The sequence below is a fragment of the Bubalus kerabau genome, chromosome 2 (genome assembly GCF_029407905.1).
Source record: "Bubalus kerabau isolate K-KA32 ecotype Philippines breed swamp buffalo chromosome 2, PCC_UOA_SB_1v2, whole genome shotgun sequence".
Classification (NCBI taxonomy): Eukaryota; Metazoa; Chordata; class Mammalia; order Artiodactyla; family Bovidae; genus Bubalus; species Bubalus kerabau.
Window position 1 is genome coordinate 129,495,108 of NC_073625.1, and position 18,523 is coordinate 129,513,630.

The 18,523-nt window shown below is 41.5% G+C and overlaps 1 protein-coding gene and 1 long non-coding RNA gene across 3 annotated transcripts in view; one reads left to right on the plus strand and one right to left on the minus strand.

Annotated features, from left to right (window-relative positions):
- LOC129643806 (uncharacterized) overlaps positions 1-18,523 on the plus strand; it is a 54,047-nt gene that overhangs the window by 14,853 nt on the left and 20,671 nt on the right. The window lies entirely within an intron of this gene.
- LOC129643802 (5-hydroxytryptamine receptor 3E-like) lies at positions 2,809-10,424 on the minus strand. 2 transcript variants are annotated; one of them, XM_055568903.1, is made up of 9 exons: positions 10,358-10,424; positions 8,204-8,370; positions 7,623-7,667; positions 5,716-5,825; positions 5,391-5,560; positions 4,494-4,654; positions 3,918-4,122; positions 3,543-3,746; positions 2,809-3,411 (listed from the first exon to the last, which is right to left on the minus strand). In XM_055568903.1, exons 1-9 carry the CDS (start codon positions 10,422-10,424, stop codon positions 3,182-3,184), a joined length of 1,359 nt encoding a protein of 452 aa, XP_055424878.1. In that variant the 3' UTR covers positions 2,809-3,181. The 2 variants fall into 2 exon arrangements, with proteins under 2 accessions (XP_055424878.1, XP_055424879.1); XM_055568904.1 differs by lacking the exon at positions 7,623-7,667.

An 18,523-nucleotide genomic window follows, 5' to 3' on the forward strand; every position in this document is an offset into this window, starting at 1 on the left:
TTCTTGAGTAAGAATTCCTTCATCAGAAACATCAGTCTTTGCTGTTAAGATCTTTAACTGATTGGATAAAGCTAACCCACATTTTGGAGGGTAATTTGCTTTATTTTAAAGTCTGTTGATTATAAATGTTAATCACAGGAACGTTCATACTATTTTTTGATCAGATAACTGGGTACTATAGCCTAGCCAAATTAACATGTAAAATTAACCATCTCAATGACCAAAATGGATATTTAGGACAGAGGCGCCTACTGAAGTAGAAAGGTAAAAAAAAAAAAAAAAAAAGAGAGAAGATAATGTTTAAGGTATTTGATCAGAACATTTAAAGACTTTATGAGAGTAAAAAATGTGTTTTTATTTTTTCCCATAATTTTATTTCTTTATTATGGCTGTGCTGAGTCTCTAGCTGCGCAGACTTTTCCTCTAGTGCTGACTAACAGGAGCTGCTAACAGTCGCTCGCTGCCGTGTTCAGGTTTCTCATAGGAGTGGTTTTCCTTGTCGCAGAGCACAGGCTCTAGGGTACAGACTGCAGCAGTTGCAGCCTGTAGGCTCAGTAGTTGCAGCTTCCAGGCTCTGGAAGACAGGCTCAGTAGCTGTGGCAAATGAGCTTAGTTGCTCTGCAGCATGTGGGATCTTCTGGGATCAGGGATCAAATTCATGTCTCCTGCCTTGGCAGATGGATTCTTTACCATTGAGCCACCAAGGAAGCCCTTCCCAAAGTGTTTTTAATTAAAACATTCAATAGATGAGCTAAAAGTAGAAATGGTCACTACTAAGAACTGAATTGGTTGTCTGGAAGATTGATTATAACACAAAACCAACCTACAAAGAAATGAGGGCATGATGAAAAGGAGCTTGGAGGGCAGATCTGCTAACCTGTGAATAGCAGAAATTCCAGCACGGAAAAAGATTAGATGGAGGGCAATGTTGCTTAAAATAAACTGTCTTGGTGGAAAATCAGTATAATAATTTAGTTTTGAAAATTAATGAAAATATATTGGTCTAATTATAGTTGCTAGGAACATGATCATGAAAGTACTTAAAAAGTATTATAGGACTTAAAATTTATAGGAGGAAAAAAATCAATAGAAATTAGACTGAGCCAGCAAAAATGAGGGAATGGCGAATAGAGAAAACAACACCAAGGTATATAAATCGTAAACAGAAAATGTATGGAAGGAATAAAACCAACTGTATTTTTTCTAAATGTAAACAAAGCTGAATCCATATATCAAAAGAAATGTTGAATGAAATAAAATCCAGCTTTATGTTGTTTACATAACTTCATCAAAAACAAAGTGACAAGGAAAGGTGGAAAATGAGTACCTGAAAGATGCACAAGAAAATGGGGAGCTTGGTCACTGGAAACAAAGATGGAAGGTAGACATGTTTTACTCTTTCGTACCTTTTACTATTTGTACCTTGTATGCATAATAGTTTTTCAAAATTAACCAAGAATTAATAAAATAAATATGCAAAAACATTCTGCCTGCCAATTCAGGAGATACAAGGGACTAGGATTTGGTCCTTAGGTTGGGACAATCCCCTGGAGTAGGGAATAGCAACCCACTCCAGTATTCTTGCCTAGAAAATTCCATGGACGGAGGGCTACAGTCCATGGAGTAACAAAGAGTTGGATACGTCAGCACACACACACCCACACAAAGCTAGAGTGGCAATGTTATTGTCATACAAATGGAAATGAGGTTCAGAACACATTGAATGGAATAGATAGTGCCATTATTTAAGGATAAAATCAGGGACAATTCAAGATATAATAACCATACACTTTTATGCATCTTATGAGGCAGCAGTCAAGTATATAAAAGAAAAACTACAACTACTCAGATAATTTGAATAAAATAGCACACACGGAGAGTATTTAAATGATTCAATCAATAAGCTCTATTTATAGAAGAACACGTAAATAGGGAATATATACTTTTTAATGTCCTGAAACAGAAAATCAATCATGAATCCAGCCAGAAATAAATGTTATAAATTCAGAAAGTTTCTAAAGTTCGTGTGTCACTAGCAAAACCCACTTATCCATGGATATAAGAAACACTTTCATAAATAGGTTTTAGATCAAGAAGGAAATAAAAACTCAAGTTATGAACTGTCCAGAAACTGATAAAGAAGAGAACATTTCATTCTAAAACCTATAGGATGAAGCTCAAACTGTGTCAGAGTAATATTTATAGGACGACTGAGAATATTTTAACTGAGAATTCAACTTAGAAAATTAAAGAATAAAATAAAACAAATTAGGAGAGTATTAAATTGAAGTTAGTGCAAGAAAATGAAAAAGATGAATAAAAGTTTCTATCTATGAGTAAGAAGGGCTTCCCTTGTAGCTCAGCTGGCAAAGAATCTGCCTGCAATGCAGGAGACCCCAGTTCAATTCCTGGGTCAGAAAGATCCCCCCCGAGAAGGGATAGGCTACCCACTCTAGTATTCTTGGGCTTCCTTGGTGGCTCAGTCTGTAAAGAATCCGCCTGCAGTGAGGGAGACCTGGGTTTGATCCCTGGGTTGGGAAGATCCCTTGGAGGAAGGCATGGCAACCCACTCCAGTATTCTTGCCTGGAGAATCCCATAGGCAGAGGAACCTTGTGGGCTACAGTCCATGGGGTTGCAAAGAGTCGGACATGACTGAAGCGACTTAGCACACACATGAGTAAGAAATACATCTTTAAAAATGCCTAAGAAAATTAAAACTTCTAGTACAGGACATTTGTCACATTGAATTGTCATCAAAGCTTTATCACAGGCAGAGGGATACACAGATGATATTTTGAAACTATCAGTCCTGGATAGTTAACTTTTTATCCCCAAACATGACAAAGAGCCAGAATTGTCTGCAAAATGATTTATTGGGGCCAGTTAAGCAGGCAGAGGAGGTAGAACTGCTATGCAGAAGATATAAAGGGGAGCCCAGAATCTCATGGGAGAGCTGAGAGAAGCCAACAGAATGCAGGGACAGAGGAATTGTTCTTCTTGTAATTGTAATTGGGTTGAGACTGACCGGCAGGGCTGGATTGAGATGCATGGAATGTCACAGGAAACTTTATCATCTTTGAGGCCATGACAGTCAGTACTCAACAAACACAAAGACCTGCCTGACCCCTGGAGGCCAGAGCAACTCTGAGCTGGATGTGCAGGAGCAGACAGATGCCATGCTTAGGTGTTCCAGAGGATGGTGACTGTGACAATGGAAGTGGCCAAGAAGATCAGGTAGAGGCAGAAGAGCAAGGTGTCCATCATGTGGCTGAACTGCACCCACAGGCTGACCAAGTGCTGCTTTTGAGCCTTGTCTTCCTGCTGGGCCCTCATGGACCCAGGGCACCCATTTAGCTCTGTCTCTCTGGGACCTGGCAACTTCCCCACCAACTCCATGGGCTCCTTCACACCTACGGAGAGACAGAGACTCAGCCATGGGCCACCAGGGTCAACTGGGGAATTGTGGGGGCAGGGAAGGAGGTAGGAGCAGAAAAGCAGAGGTGATGGAGGAGGAAGCGTGGGCAGTGCTGACTTCCCTCACCAGGCAGGTGGGCAAGGTCCATGTTTCCCTTCCAGGGCACAGAGGGGCAGCATGTCCTTGGGCTGGTGCAGTGTAGAAGCAGGAAATGGAGCCAGCGAGGCATAGGTGGGGGCTGGGTGGTGGCCAGGTCCAGCAGGTAGGAGATGAAGATGGTCTCCAGCAGGCTGAGCACCATCAGGGACAGACACAGGGCAAAATAGACACCTGGAGGGAAGTTGGGCCTGCCTGAGGGCCAGAGGCACCAGCCAGGACTTCATTCTCTTCTAATCCCACCCTGGGAAGCACAGCCTCTTTTGCCCAATATATCTCCCTTCCCTGAGCCAGTTCAGCCAGTCCCTCCCACCCTTCTCTTCTCAAGAGCTGGAGGGGCCATACTGATGAGGGGGGTGCCACTGGCAGGGAGTAAGTCATTCATCATGAGCAGGAAGACATTGTAGCCCAGCAGAAGAGTTATCTTGAACGGAGCACGGTTCTTGCTTCCTGCTGGCAGATAGAAGCTGAGGGCGTCAATGGTGACCAGAAAGCTACTCGGCACCAGGAGATTCATAATGTAGAATTTGGGTCTGCGCCTGATGGCCACCTAGTAAGAAGGAGAGGAAGGGAAGTGAATATGGGATTCAGAGGCTGCTTGGAATAGTAGTGACTGTTTCTGTCTCTGCCTTTCTCATTGGTCTCTTATCACTCTGATATCTGGAGCTGTGCAGATAGCTTCATAATTTGGTGTAGAACTTGCCAAGGGAGAGTTAGATGAGAGCCATGAGCTTTAGAAAGGAGTGTGTGGCTAGGCAGCAAGAAGAGAGTGTTCTGGTCTCTGGCAGAAGTGCTAAGACTGAGAAACCCTGAAACTTGGGAGATATCCATTTGGTGGAGATTGTAGGCAGCTCTACAAGCAAGAAGGAAGGAAAAAAAAAAAAAAAAAAGGAAGGAAAAAGCAAAGGCCTCTGAACTCACATAGAAGATGATCTGATCATACAGGTTGGTGCCTACAGACTTCTTTGGGGTGGCCTTGTTGATGCCCAGGAGCTCCCATTCTCCATGGGTCTGAATGATGTCCTGGGATGTGTCTGCTATTTCCCACACTTCATTCTCCATGCCCAGTGATATGTACTCCACTGAAAGGAAGAGCCAAATAATTTTCCAAAGATAGTCTCCTGTTGACTCAACTGTACTCTTTTCCCATCCTTTCATTCAACAATTTTTTAAAGTTCTTTATAATAAATATTTATTTATTAATTTGGCTGCATTGGGTCCTAGTTGTGGCACGTGGGCTTAGTTGCTCCAGGGCATGTGGGATCTTAGTTCCCCAACCAGGAATTAAACCTATGTCCTCTACATTGGCAGACAGATTCTTAAGCACTGAACCACCAGGGAAGTCCCTCAACAAGTATTTTTGAGTGCCTAGCATATGTCAGGAAATTTGCTGGGAGCTGGGGATGGAAATGCACAATATTTTCCTAACTCCCTAGGAAATATTTTATGGAAAATATTTAAGCATCCAAACAGACTTAATCTTTGCTGCCCTTGGTCACTGTGCATGCTAAGTCACTTCAGTCATGTCCTGCTCTTTGCGACACTATGGACTGTAGCCCGCTAGGCTCCTCTGCCCAAGAGATTCTCCAGGCAAGAATACTGGAGTGGGTTGCCATGCACTTCTCCAGGGATATTCCTGACCCATGAATAGAACTTGTGTTTCCTGTGGCTCCTGCATTGCAGGCAGATTCTTTACTGCTGAGCCACCAGGGAAGCCCATTTGTCACCATTTATTCATAATTTTTTTATACATTATTTTCTGTTGCTTTATTGGTTGCTCTTATTGACTCCTATCCCTAAGACTCCACTTCAGCTCACCTGTGTAGAGAAATGAGCTGAAGGTGAGGGTGCAGTTCTGTTGGTCAAAGGGGAAGTAGAAGATGTTCAGGTTACAGATGCTCACCACCTTCATGGGTTTCTTATACCTGATGCGACCTTCATTACTTATGAATGCCTTGAGGCCTTTTGGGGTCTTATCCACATCCACGCTGTAAGAGAAATGAGGTGGGAGGCAGGAGCAGTGTTTTTTATTCTTACCCATCTGCTCCTTTCTCAGCCATGTAAGACCACTTTATAGTGGCCTTTGGTAGACTGTACACCATTGTTGCCAGAAGGTGGGGCTTCCCCGGCCCTTAATACGCACAATTCAGTGATGAAAATGTCTGGGAGCCACAGGTTCTTGGTTGCCACACTGATCTTCGAGATGCCCTCACACTCCTCTGGGTTCCAACTAATAAATGGGTTGTCCCAGACCTACAGCCCAGATGGAGGAGAGGTAAGAGCCTGATAGGAATCAAGGTTATTTTCTCTGCCTTTTAAATTTTTTTTTAAAAAAGAAGCTATAAAGTATTTCAAACACATAGAATAGTATATAAAATAATGTAACAAACATCAGTGTATCTAACACCCAACTCTGGAGTCAGTAGTCTGATAAATATATTTTGGCTTTTTTTTTTTTTAAGAAATAAGAATTGCAGATAGAATTGAAGCTGCTTATGCCCATTTCTTCATAAACTTTGATCCCTCTGCTTTCTCACTTTTGTGGGAAATTACTGGTGATCAGAGAAATCCTGTCCTTTCTGCAGAAAGGTTGAGATTCAGAGTTGAAAGGTCAGTGGCTCAGCCTCTCTGAGATAGAATTGCCTCATGTGAAATAAGGCGGGGGGATTGAATGAAATTAGGCATGTAAAAGGATTTTGTGGAGTGTAATGCTGTTTTTAGGTATTATGTATTAGTCTCCAGGGTGGTTTTAACTGTCTTCTAGGCCCCTGCGATCAGTTTCTACTGCAAGGACACCTTGAACAAGTCCTTGGGTTCTATGAAGCCAGGCGAGTTGGTGGTCTTCCTCTCCTTGGCAGGTGCAAGGCACCATCCTTTCTTGTCTCTGGGATGACCTTTCCAAATTCTCCTTTCCAAAGCTGGTGACCTTCTCTGGAAACTTTTTTCAAGGATTATCTAATTCTGAGGCCTGGGGGACTTTTTATTCTCAGGGCATTTACAATGTCAGCTGCAGTTTGTGGAACCACAGCCAGAACAAAGGGCTATATGCACATTAAATAAAAATTTATACTGGACCAGCACTTCTCATACCTCACTGTGCATATGAAATACCTGGGGACGGTGTTGAAATGCAGATTCTGATTCAGTAGATAGTGTGACTAATTCATCCTGGTTTGCTGGAGACTTGGATTTAGCAAAATTACATTTTCTGAGAATTCAGTCTTGGACATGCTGGGATTGTTAGCCTCACTAGGAGGAGTCCTAGATCAAGTGCATGTCTAAGCTTCCAGGTGGTGCAATCCGCATCTGGGAACCACAGTTTGAGAGCAAGATTAGGTGATCATGACTATTCTTCCACTCCTCTCTCCTTCCCTTCAGCCAGTCTTTTCAAGTTGGAAATTGAAATAATTTACTTTCATTTTCCCCCTCATTTTCTAATTAAAGAACTTAAGGTAGAAATTTTCTGAAAAATTTTCCAAAGTTATATTGGATTGGCTGTAACATCTTATAGAAAAATGTGAACGAACTTTTTGGCTAACCCAATACTTTGGCTACATTTAATAGACTTTCATATGTAATCCTCTTCATTCTAATTTCTATTTAGTTGTTTATTTTCTCTTTAGTCGAACATATTTTAGAAATTTAATTTAAATTCCTAAGAAATAAGATTTTGGGAAAAGGGGCTACTCTTTGTATTTTGTATTATAGTCAGAGACTATGGTCTAAATACTTTTGCTTTCCTTCTTGGTGGCCAAAAATATGGTCAGTTTAGGGGAATATTCCATTTGTGTCAAAAAGATTATGCATGATCATTGTACAAAGTTTGATATGTTTATTAAATCAAATTTCTTAAAAATCACTACATGTTTATTCTTTTTTGACTTGGTTTTTGAAAGCAGTTTATTGATACCTTTCACCATGCTTGGAGATTTTTTAATTTCTCTCTCATATGTTTCAACATTATGTTTTGGGGTACATAAACGGTCATAATCTTTGTTTAAAATCCATTCTGACTGTAAATATAGGGAGAGAATAAACAGTTGGTCTTACCATTTCCAGCCACAGAAATGATGACAAGAGCTGTAACTGTTCATCCTGTCAAAAGAATTTCCTGTTTCCAGCATGTTGGTGGTACAAAGTCTGTGCATCCCAACCGTTGTTCATTTTTGTTTATCAAGCCCCAAGGTGTGTAAAAGCTGTGCTGTGGTCAAATCCAACATTACTGGTCAAGGCCAGAATCTTGATCAAAACATGTGTTAGGCCATGGGCAGAAGAGTTCATGGCAGGACTAGATTAGAGTAGTGCTTCTCAACCCTGGCTCTATCTTTGAATTACTTGAGAAGTTTAAAAAATTCTGATGCCCATGTTCCATCTAGTCAGAACTTCTGAAGTGGACCTGGACATTGCTGTACAGTCAGGGAAGAGAGTCAGTGGGTGACAAGAATCTTCTATGTGTGGTTATACCTCATCCTGCTGAACTGGATAGAACTTCTTGGGGATCCCCACAGGGCACATGCTTATAGCAGTGATGGAGGAAGCTTCAGTGTGTGGTTAAGGGTTTGGGGGGTTGCCTTGCTGAGAGCGGGGAAAAGATTAAGGATACTAAGGAGGGCCAGAGAGTCAGTACTCACAACATCTAGGATGGCAGACACAGTGAAGGAGATGTTGACTATGGTGGGGATGCTGAAGTTGATGGCTGGACGGAAGGCCTTTCTCTCAAACACTGAATCCAGAGCGGTCGTATACTTCCCATTCTGGCTAAACCCTGTGCAGTTGATGGTGAAAGTACTGCCTCTTCCTGTAGTCAACATAGAATGTGTGAGAATTAGGGGAGAACACTTATGTTCCCTATATGAGAGGGTCCCAGGTCAGGAGCTTGGGGGTAGCCTGTGATAAGTCGCTCAGTCGTGTCTGACTCTTTGCAACCCTGTGGACTGTAACCTACCAGGTTCCTCCGTCCATGGGATTTTCCAGGCAAGAATACTGGAGTGGGTTGCCATTTCCTTCTCCAGGAGATCTTCCCAACCCTGAGATTGAACCTGGGTTTCCCGCATTGTAGGCAGATGCTTTACCATCTGAGCCACCAGGGAAGTCGATATTAAATATACCTAACATTTATTGAACATTGACAGTGTGTCAGATATAGCTCAAGCCCCTTAAATGGATTACCTTATTTAATCCTTCCAAACCCCTATCAGGTAGAAACTATTTTTATCCTCATATAATAAATGAATTAACTGAGTTGCAATAAGAGGAAGTAAATTTCTGTGGTCAAATAGATCATAAGAAGCAGAAACTGGACTTGATGTAAGCCCAGGTTTGTCTAATACTGCTGTACCATATACCCCCAGGAATGAGATGGAGAATAGGGGAAAAGGATCACCATGATCCAGGTGCCAGGCACTTTCTACAAGGTGAGGAAAGAAGGGTTGGGCTGGAAGGCAAATGATAGAAATTAATGTGGTGAGCTGAATTAGGGCTCTGTCCTTGCTAATGTTTCTTTCTGCATGCAAAGCATGCCCAAATCTTTATGCAAACTGAGCCGTGGGGCAGCAATAGCCATCAGAGAGAATTACATTCCCGAGACCCTAAAGAGAACATATCTGTTTCACCTTAACCACCCCAACCTTCCTTCTCCCTATTTTGCCACTCAACCCTATATATCAGCCTACTAGTTTGAGCTTTTGAGGTCTTGCCTTCCCCTTTCTTCTGACTAATAAAGATTCTAATTTTCTACTAGAGCAAATTTATTAGAGAAGTAACAACCTAGAATGAGAAATAAAGATGGTTGGTGACCTCTGTGATGAGAACATCAAGCCTTACCTTTTCCCAGAGTGACAGTGCTCTCCAGGCAAATCCTTGGATCATTCTGTGAGCAATGAATATTCATTTGTTAATCACTGTGAGTGGCCAAATGACATTTATCATGTTTTTTACTGCCTAGACTAGGTGTACAATTTGTGTTTCTTCTCTGCTCTGGCCTCTAAAGCACCTCTTGTTCAGTCCTCTTCTCATTGAATCCTCTCATGCCCCTGTCAGTTAGAAACTATACTTTTGTCTTCCTACACCTCCCCCTTATCCAAAAGTCACATGACAACCTGAGAGGGTAAAATGCCATTTATTGGCACCTATCAAATGCCAGGCACTGTGTGGTCTCTCTCATTGAATCCTCACAACGCTTCAAGGTGGCTCTGTTTTACAGATGCGAAAATGGGAGCTCTGAGAAGTCAAGAAATTTGCCCAATGTTACACAGGTAGCCAAGTGAGGGACCAAGATTCAAACCCAGACCTTCTAGTGCTAAATCCCATGTTCTTTCCAGTATACCATGTTAACTCCAGTATACCAGTAAAGCACACTGTAGCTTTACTCTCCACCTGCTGCTCTCTGACATCTTACCTAACCTAGAGCACTTGGATGCAGTAACTAGTGGGGAAGTTATAGCTGTAAGTGGGCCCTTTGCTGCAATGGAGTAGGTTTTGGAGCTATAGAGAGAAAGAATTACACCTGTGCATAGAAAGGTGGATTCATGGAGGCTAAAGGGTAGAGAAAACAATTGGGGATGGTTCATGAAAAAAAAGTAGAAGAGTCCTTATGTAGCATGTCAACAGAAGGGGATCTTCTATCTTTCAGAGAAGGAGAGCCTATTTGGATATTATGGTAACATAGTTATGAAATAACTATGCTCATCTTAGATAATTTCTAGAAGTTGGAAATTTGAAAGCACATCTTAGGTGTTCTCCCAGAGAGGGTCCTTGCTTCTTTTCCTGTGTTGCCCATTTCTTACCTGGAAGCAGAAGACTGAGAACAAGATAGAAGGAGAGTCTCTCCCTGGGGAACCAGCTTCTGTCCATCTTCTTTGTTTAAATTCTCCTATGAGCCTGTACCAGGACCCAAGAATTCCCAGACTAAAAGAGCACAGGCCACACCTAGAGTCCATCTTTGAATACTGATAGGATTAGCTGACCACTGACATTTGTAACCTCCCTGGAAACAGAGTTCCGGTTGTCTTGTCATTGCTCTTGCTTGAGGTTTAAGGCTTCTCTCTCAGATGTTTCACTACAACATGTGTGGTTGTGGATTATCTGATATTTACTATCTTCAGATCTTGGTGTGATCTCTCAGTCTGTAGATTCATCTCTTTAATTCTGGAAAGTTCTCAGTTATTAAAAAACATTGTATTTTTTCTATTCTCTCTTATTAGACATATGTTGGATAATTCCTTCTATCTCAATATGCCTCTTAACCTCTTTTATTAGTTTCCTATAGTTTTTGTGACAAATCACAAACTTACTGGCTTAAAAAACCCTCTATTTGTTATTTTACAATTCTGTAAACCAGAAGTCTGATATTTGTCTCACTGGGCTAAAATCAATGTTTTGGTGTGACAGCATTCCTTCTGGAGGCTATAGTAGCAAATCCATTTTCTTGTCTTTTCCAGGTTTTAGAGGCTCCCTGCATTCTTGGTTCAGGGTCCTATTTCTCTATCTTTAGAACCAGCAACACTGGGTCACTTTTCTCATTCTAATGCTTTTCCACTTATATGAAACTTTGTGAATACATTGTGTCCACCTGGATAATCCAAGCTAATCTTCTCATGTCATGGTCAGTTGATAAGCAACGATAATTCCATCTGCAACCTTAGTTCTCCCTTTTGCATTGGACCTAAACATATTGGTGAATTTTAGAGACTGAGATATAGACATCTCTTGTTGTTGTTCAGTTGCTCAGTCAGTCATGTCTGACTCTTTGCAACCCCATAGACTGAAGCACTCCAGGCTTCTCTGTCCTTCACTATCTCCTGGAGTTTGCTCAGATTCACGTCCATTGAGTCGATAATGCCATCCAACCATCTCATCATCTGTCACTCTCTTCTCCTGACCTCAATCTTTCCCAGCATCAGGGTCTTTTCCAATGAGTCAGCTCTTTGCATCACATGGCCAAAGTATTGGAACTTCAGCTTCAGCATCAGTCCTTCCAATGAGTATTCAGGATTGATTTTCTTTAGGATTGACCGGTTTGATCTCCTTGCAGTCCAAGGGACTCTTAAGAGTCTTCTCCAGCACCACAATTTGAAAGCATCAATTATTCAGTGCTCAGCCTTCTTTATGGTCAACTCTCACATCTGTATATGAGTACTGGAAAAACCATAGTTTTGACTAGACGGCCCTTTGTTGGCAAAGTGATGTCTCTGCTTCTTAATACATTGTCTAAGTTTGTCATATCTTTCCTTGCAAGGAGCAAGCATCTTTTAATTTCATGGCTGCAGCCACTATTTGTAGTGATTTTGGAGCCCAATAAAATGAAATCTGTCACTGTTTCCACTTTTTCCCTGTATATTTGCCATGAAATGATGGGACCAGATGTCATGATCTTAATTTTTTGAATGTTGAGTTTTAAGCTAGCTTTTTCACTTCCTCTTTCACCTTCATCAAGGGGCCCTTTAGTTCCTTTTTGCTTTCTGCCATAAGGGTGGTGTCATCTGCATATCTGCGGTTATTGATATTTCTCCCGGCGATCTTGATTCCAGCTTGTGATTCATCTAGCCTGGCATTTCACATGATAGACTCTGCATATAAGTTAAATAAAGAGGGTGACAATATACAGCTTTGATGTACTCCTTTCCCAATATTAAAACAGTCTGTTGTTCCATGTCCGGTTCTAACTGTTGCTTCTTGACCTGCATACAGTTTTCTCAGGAGGCAGGTAAGGTGGTCTGATATTCTAGGGGACCATTATTCTGCCTACCATATGTCTCTTTCATATTTTTCACCTGTTTATCTGTGTCCCTAGTGATTTCCCCAGGGTTAACTTCTGGATAACAAATTCTCTTCTCAACTGTGTATATAATGTATACCCTCTGACCAAATAGCCCTAAGCCAAACACTCATAGTCATGTAATCGAAATTTAAAACTGTTCTTTCTCTGAGATGCCAACTTTGACGCTGACTTTAAGCTTTCTTCATATGAGTGTGACCTTACAGCTTCCTAGCTAAATCAGCTGCAGTAAGTCCCCTCTATACAAACCTTCAAGCTGTGAACTTTCAAAGATATGAGCATGCCACTGGATGCCAGCTCTTGTACTGTACTACTGTACTTTTCAAGATACTGTACTGTAAGATTTTAAATGTCTTCTTTGTGTCTGTATTTTAATGCATTGTTTGTATGTTATTATTATGTATTATTTGTGTGAGAAGTATTATAGGCCTATTATAGTATAGTACTATATAGCCAATTGTGTTAGTTGGGTACCTAAGTTAACTTTGTTGGACTTAACAAATTGGGCACTCTCGGAATTCATTTGCATGTAGGGGTCTTAGTGTATAAACACTGCAAGCTTTATGCAGTGACAAAGAATGTAAGTTTCTAGTAACCAATTACAATAGAAAACAGTGTACTTACTCGTTCATACTTTATAAACTGAGTTGTAACCACTGAGGGTCAAGCTTCCTAACCACTTCTGGTTGGAAGTCTCTCTACTCTCAGTTTGTTTCTTGCTGAATGATATAGTCACATCAAATAAAGTTCTCTGAATTTTCTTATGACAGAATGTATATTATTTTACAATTTCAGATCATTTTATTACACCTAGTTTTTAGTATACTAACAGTTTTGTTAGCTTTGTCTCTTCGTGGTTTGTTTCCTTATGTAATTTTTATTTATTTATTTAGTTCCGTTGGGTCTTAGTTATGCCATGCAGGATCTTTTGTTGCAGCATGAGGATTCAGTAGTTGTGATGTGAGGGCTTAGTTGCTCTGTGGCATGTGGGATCTTAGTTCCTTGACCAGGGATTGAACCTGTGTCCCGTGCATTGCAAGGTGAATTCTTAACCACTGGACCACTAGAGAAGTCCCTGAAGTGAAATATTTGTAAATGATATCTTTCTCCTTGCCTGATCTCTTCAGAATTTGGAAACTTTTATTGAATATTCTTAATTTCATGATATATTATGATTATGTTTTCATGACAGTATGGTTACTGGCATTGATTTAGTAAGTAAGAATCATTTCCTCTTTAATAACACATTGAAAATGTTGATTAAATAACCAGTGCCCTGCCTGTAATGTTATATTTGAGAATGATACTTACTCAATCAAATGTGGTCAGACACTTCTAAGGAACAAAAGTTGACTTTAGGGAGCCAATATTTACAAATCCTTCCAGGAATACTGGCTGTTACCTAATTTACAGGGTTACCAGCTTTTAGGTAGGTAAGGCCACCTTCTGCCAGACCCAAGAATCTTAACAGCCTGGGGTCTTCAAGAACAGAGAAATTCACCCGATGGGTACTATAGCTGCCTAGCCTCAAGAGGCTTTTAAAAGTCAAATTTGAGGTTTTTTGGAAAACCTACAGCAAAGCAAATTTAAGAATGAGCCGTGGCTACGCAGGCGCAGAAGGGCCTAGAGGAGCTATCCCACATTGAAGGTCAGGAAGGGCCGCGGTGAGGAGATGCCCCTCCTCCAAGGTAAGGAGCAATGGCTGCGCTTTGCTGGAGCAGCCTTGAAGAGATACCCCACGCCCAAGGTAAGAGAAACCCAAGTAAGACGGTAGGTGTTGCAAGAGGGCATCAGAGGGCAAACACACTGAAACCATACTCACAGAAAACTAGTCAGTCTAATCACACTAGGACCACAGCCTTGTCTAACTCAATGAAACTAAGCCATGCCCGTGGGGCAACCCAAGATGGGCGGGTCATGGTGGAGAGATTTGACAGAATGTAGTCCACTGGAGAGGGAATGGCAAACCACTTGAGTATTCTTGCCTTGAGAACCCCATGAACAGTATGAAAAGGCAAAATGATAGGATACTGAAAGAGAAACTCCCCAGGTCAGTAGGTGCCCAATATGCTACTGGAGATCAGTGGAGAAATAACTCCAGAAAGAATGAAGGGATGGAGCCAAAGCAAAAACAATACCCAGCTGTGGATGTGACTGGTGATAGAAGCAAGGTCCGATGCTGTAAAGAGCAATATTGCATAGGAACCTGAAATGTCAGGTCCATGAATCAAGGCAAATTGGAAGTGGTCAAACAAGAGATGGCAAGAGTGAATGTCGACATTCTAGGAATCAGCGAACTGAAATGGACTGGAATGGGTGAATTTAACTCAGATGACCATTATATCTACTACTGTGGGCAGGAATCCCTCAGAAGAAATGGAGTGGCCATCATGGTCAACAAAAGAGTCCGAAATGCAGTACTTGGATGCAATCTCAAAAACGACAGAATGATCTCTGTTCATTTCCAAGGCAAACCATTCAATATCACAGTAATCCAAGTCTATGCCCCAACCAGTAACGCTGAAGAAGCTGAAGTTGAACGGTTCCATGAAGACCTACAAGACCTTTTAGAACGAACACCCAAAAAAGATGTCCTTTTTATTATAGGGGACTGGAATGCAAAAGTAGGAAGTCAAGAAACACCTGGAGTAACAGGCAAATTTGACCTTGGAGTACAGAATGAAGCAGGGCAAAGACTAATAGAATTTTGCCAAGAAAATGCACTGGTCATAACAAACACCCTCTTCCAACAACACAAAAGAAGAATACACATGGACATCACCAGATGGTCAACACCGAAATCAGATTGATTATATTCTTTGCAGCCAAAGATGGAGAAGCTCTATACAGTCAGCAAAAACAAGACCAGGAGCTGACTGTGGCTCAGACCATGAACTCCTTATTGCCAAATTCAGACTTCAATTGAAGAAAGTAGGGAAAACCACTAGACCATTCAGGTATGACCTAAATCAAATCCCTTATGATTATACAGTGGAAGTGAGAAATAGATTGAAGGGCCCAGATCTGATAGATAGAGTGCCTGATGAACTATGGAATGAGATTCGTGATATTGTATAGGAGACAGGGATCAAGACCATTCCCATAGAAAAGAAATGCAAAAGCAAAATGGCTGTCTGGGGAGGCCTTACAAATAGCTGTGAAAAGAAGAGAAGCAAAAAGCAAAGGAGAAAAGGAAAGATATAAACATCTGAATGCAGAGTTCCAAAGAATAGCAAGAAGAGATAAGAAAGCCTTCTTCAGCGATCAATGCAAAGAAATAGAGGACAACAACAGAATGGGAAAGACTAGGGATCTCTTCAAGAAAATCAGAGATACCAAAGGAACATTTCATGCCAAGATGGGCTCGATAAAGGACAGAAATGGTATGGACCTAACAGAAGCAGAAGGTATTAAGAAGAGATGGCAAGAATACACAGAAGAACTGTACAAAAAAGATCTTCACTACCCAGATAATCACGATGGTGTGATCACTGACCTAGAGCCAGACATCCTGGAATGTGAAGTCAAGTGGGCCTTAGAGAGCATCACTAAGAACAAAGCTAGTGGAGGTGATGGAATTCCATTTCGAGCTATTCCAAATCCTGAAAGATGATGCTGTGAAAGTGCTGCACTCAATATGCCAGCAAATTTGGACAACTCAGCAGTGGCCACAGGACTGGAAAAGGTCAGTTTTCATTCCAATCCCAAAGAAAGGCAATGCCAAAGAATGCTCAAACTACCGCACAATTGCACTCATCTCACACGCTAGTAAAGTAATGCTCAAAATTCTCCAAGCCAGGCAATATGTGAACCGTGAACTTCCTGATGTTCAAGCTGGTTTTAGAAAAGGCAGAGGAAGCAGAGATCAAATTGCCAACATCTGCTGGATCATGGAAAAAGCAAGAGAGTTCCAGAAAAGCATCTATTTCTGCTTTATTGACTATGCCAAAGCCTTTGACTGTGTGGATCACAATAAACTGTGGAAAATTCTGAAAGAGATGGGAATACCAGACCACCTGATCTGCCTCTTGAGAAATTTGTATGCAGGTCAGGAAGCAACAGTTAGAACTGGACATGGAACAACAGACTGGTTCCAAATAGGAGAAGGAGTTCGTCAAGGCTGTATATTGTCACCCTGTTTATTTAACTTATATGCAGAGTACATCATGAGAAACGCTGGACTGGAAGAAACACAAACTGGAATCAAGATTGCCGGGAGAAATATCAATAACCTCAGATATGCAGATGACACCACCCTTATGGCAGAAAGTGAAGAGGAACTCAAAAGCCTCTTGATGAAAGTGAAAGTGGAGAGTGAAAAACTTGGCTTAAAGCTCAACATTCAGAAAACGAAGATCATGGCATCCGGTCCCACCACTTCATGGGAAATAGATGGGGAAACAGTAGAAACAGTGTCACACTTTATTTTTCTGGGCTCCAAAATCACTGCAGATGGTGACTGCAGCCATGAAATTAAAAGGCGCTTGCTCCTTGGAAGGAAAGTTATGACTAACCTAGATAGTATATTGAAAAGCAGAGACATTACTTTGCCAACAAAGGTCCCTCTAGTCAAGGCTATGGTTTTTCCAGTGGTCATGTATGGATGTAAGAGTTGGACTGTGAAGAAAGCTGAGTGCCGAAGAATTGATGCTTTTGAACTGTGGTATTGGAGAAGACTCTTGAGAGTCCCTTGGACTGCAAGGAGATCCAACCAGTCCATTCTGAAGGAGATCAGCCCTGGGATTTCTTTGGAAGGAATGATGCTAAAGCTGAAACTCCAGTACTTTGGCCACCTCATGCGAAGAGTTGACTCATTGGAAAAGACTCTGATGCTGGGAGGGATTGGGGGCAGGAGGAGAAGGGGACGACAGAGGATGAGATGGCTGGATGGCATCACTGACTTGATGGACGTGAGTCTGAGTGAACTCCAGGAGTTGGTGATGGACAGGGAGGCCTGGCGTGCTGTGATTCATGGGGTTGCAAAGAACGGACACGACTGAGCGACTGATCTGATCTGATCTGAAAGGGCAAATTACAGCTCTTTTTTTGCCACTGTAAACAGTGAAGCCATATGTTATGAGAACAGCCTTATCTTGTGATCAAGAATAATCTTTGAGATTATTTTTGATTAAAAGGGAGGAGATTATAGAAAAAATTGTACTTCAATGAAAAGCTAATGTTTTGGGTAACTGTTTCCAGTTTTCTGATTCTAGCCGTGTCCATTGCCTTTGAATTATAGCTCATATTAACTTGCAGGCCACTGAGTAATTGTTCTTTACAGCATTGGATTTTACTTTCACCACCAGATCCATCCACAGCTGAGCATCATTTCCACTTTGGCCCAGTCACTTCATTCTTTCTGGAGCTATTAGTAATTGTCTTCCACTCTTCCCCAGTAGCACATTGGACACCTTCTGACCTGGCAGGTTCATCTTCCAGTGTTAAATATTTTTTCCTTATCATACTGTTCATGGGTTCTTGCTGCGAAAATACTGGAGTGGTTGCCATTCCCTCCTCCAGTGGACCACATTTTGTCAGAACTCTCCACTATGACCCATCCGTCTTGCTCAAAATCCTTCAAGCTAGGCTTCAGCAGTATGTGAACCAAGAACTTCCAGATGTACAAGCTGGATTTAGAAAAGGCAGAGGAACCAGAGATCAAATTGCCAACTTTCATTGGATCATAGAGAAAGCAGGGGAATTCCAGAAAAACATCTACTTCTGCTTCATTGACTATGCTAAAACCTTTGACTGTGTGGATCACAACAAACTGTGGAAAATTCTTTAAAAAATGGTAATACCAGACCACCTTACCTGTCTCCTGAGAAAACTGTATGCAGATCAAGAAGCAACAGTTAGAACCAGACATGGAACAGTGGACTGGTTTAAAATTGGGGAAGGAGTACAACAAGGCTATATATTGGTCACCCTGTTGATTTAACGTATATGTAGAGTACATCATGTGAAATGTTGGGCTGGATGGATCACAAGCTGGAATCAAGATTGCTGGGAGAAATATCAACAACCTCAGATGTGCAGATGATATCACCCATTGGCAGAAAGTGAAGAGGAACTAAAGAGCTTCTTGATGAGGGTGAAAGAGGAGACTGAAAAAGCTGGCTTAAAATTCAACATTCAAAAAATGAAGATCATAGTATTTGGTCCCATCACTTCA

Excerpts from the sequence above, each read along its gene's own strand:
- LOC129643802 (XM_055568903.1), bottom strand. The coding sequence starts at position 10,424 with ATGGACAGAAGCTGGTTCCCCAGGGAGAGACTCTCCTTCTATCTTGTT. Across the intron at positions 7,668-8,203 it reads TGTCTGCCATCCTAGATGTT|GATGAACAGTTACAGCTCTT; the intron begins GTGAGTACTGAC and ends TTCTTTTGACAG. Across the intron at positions 4,655-5,390 it reads CAGCTCATTTCTCTACACAG|TGGAGTACATATCACTGGGC; the intron begins GTGAGCTGAAGT and ends TCTTCCTTTCAG.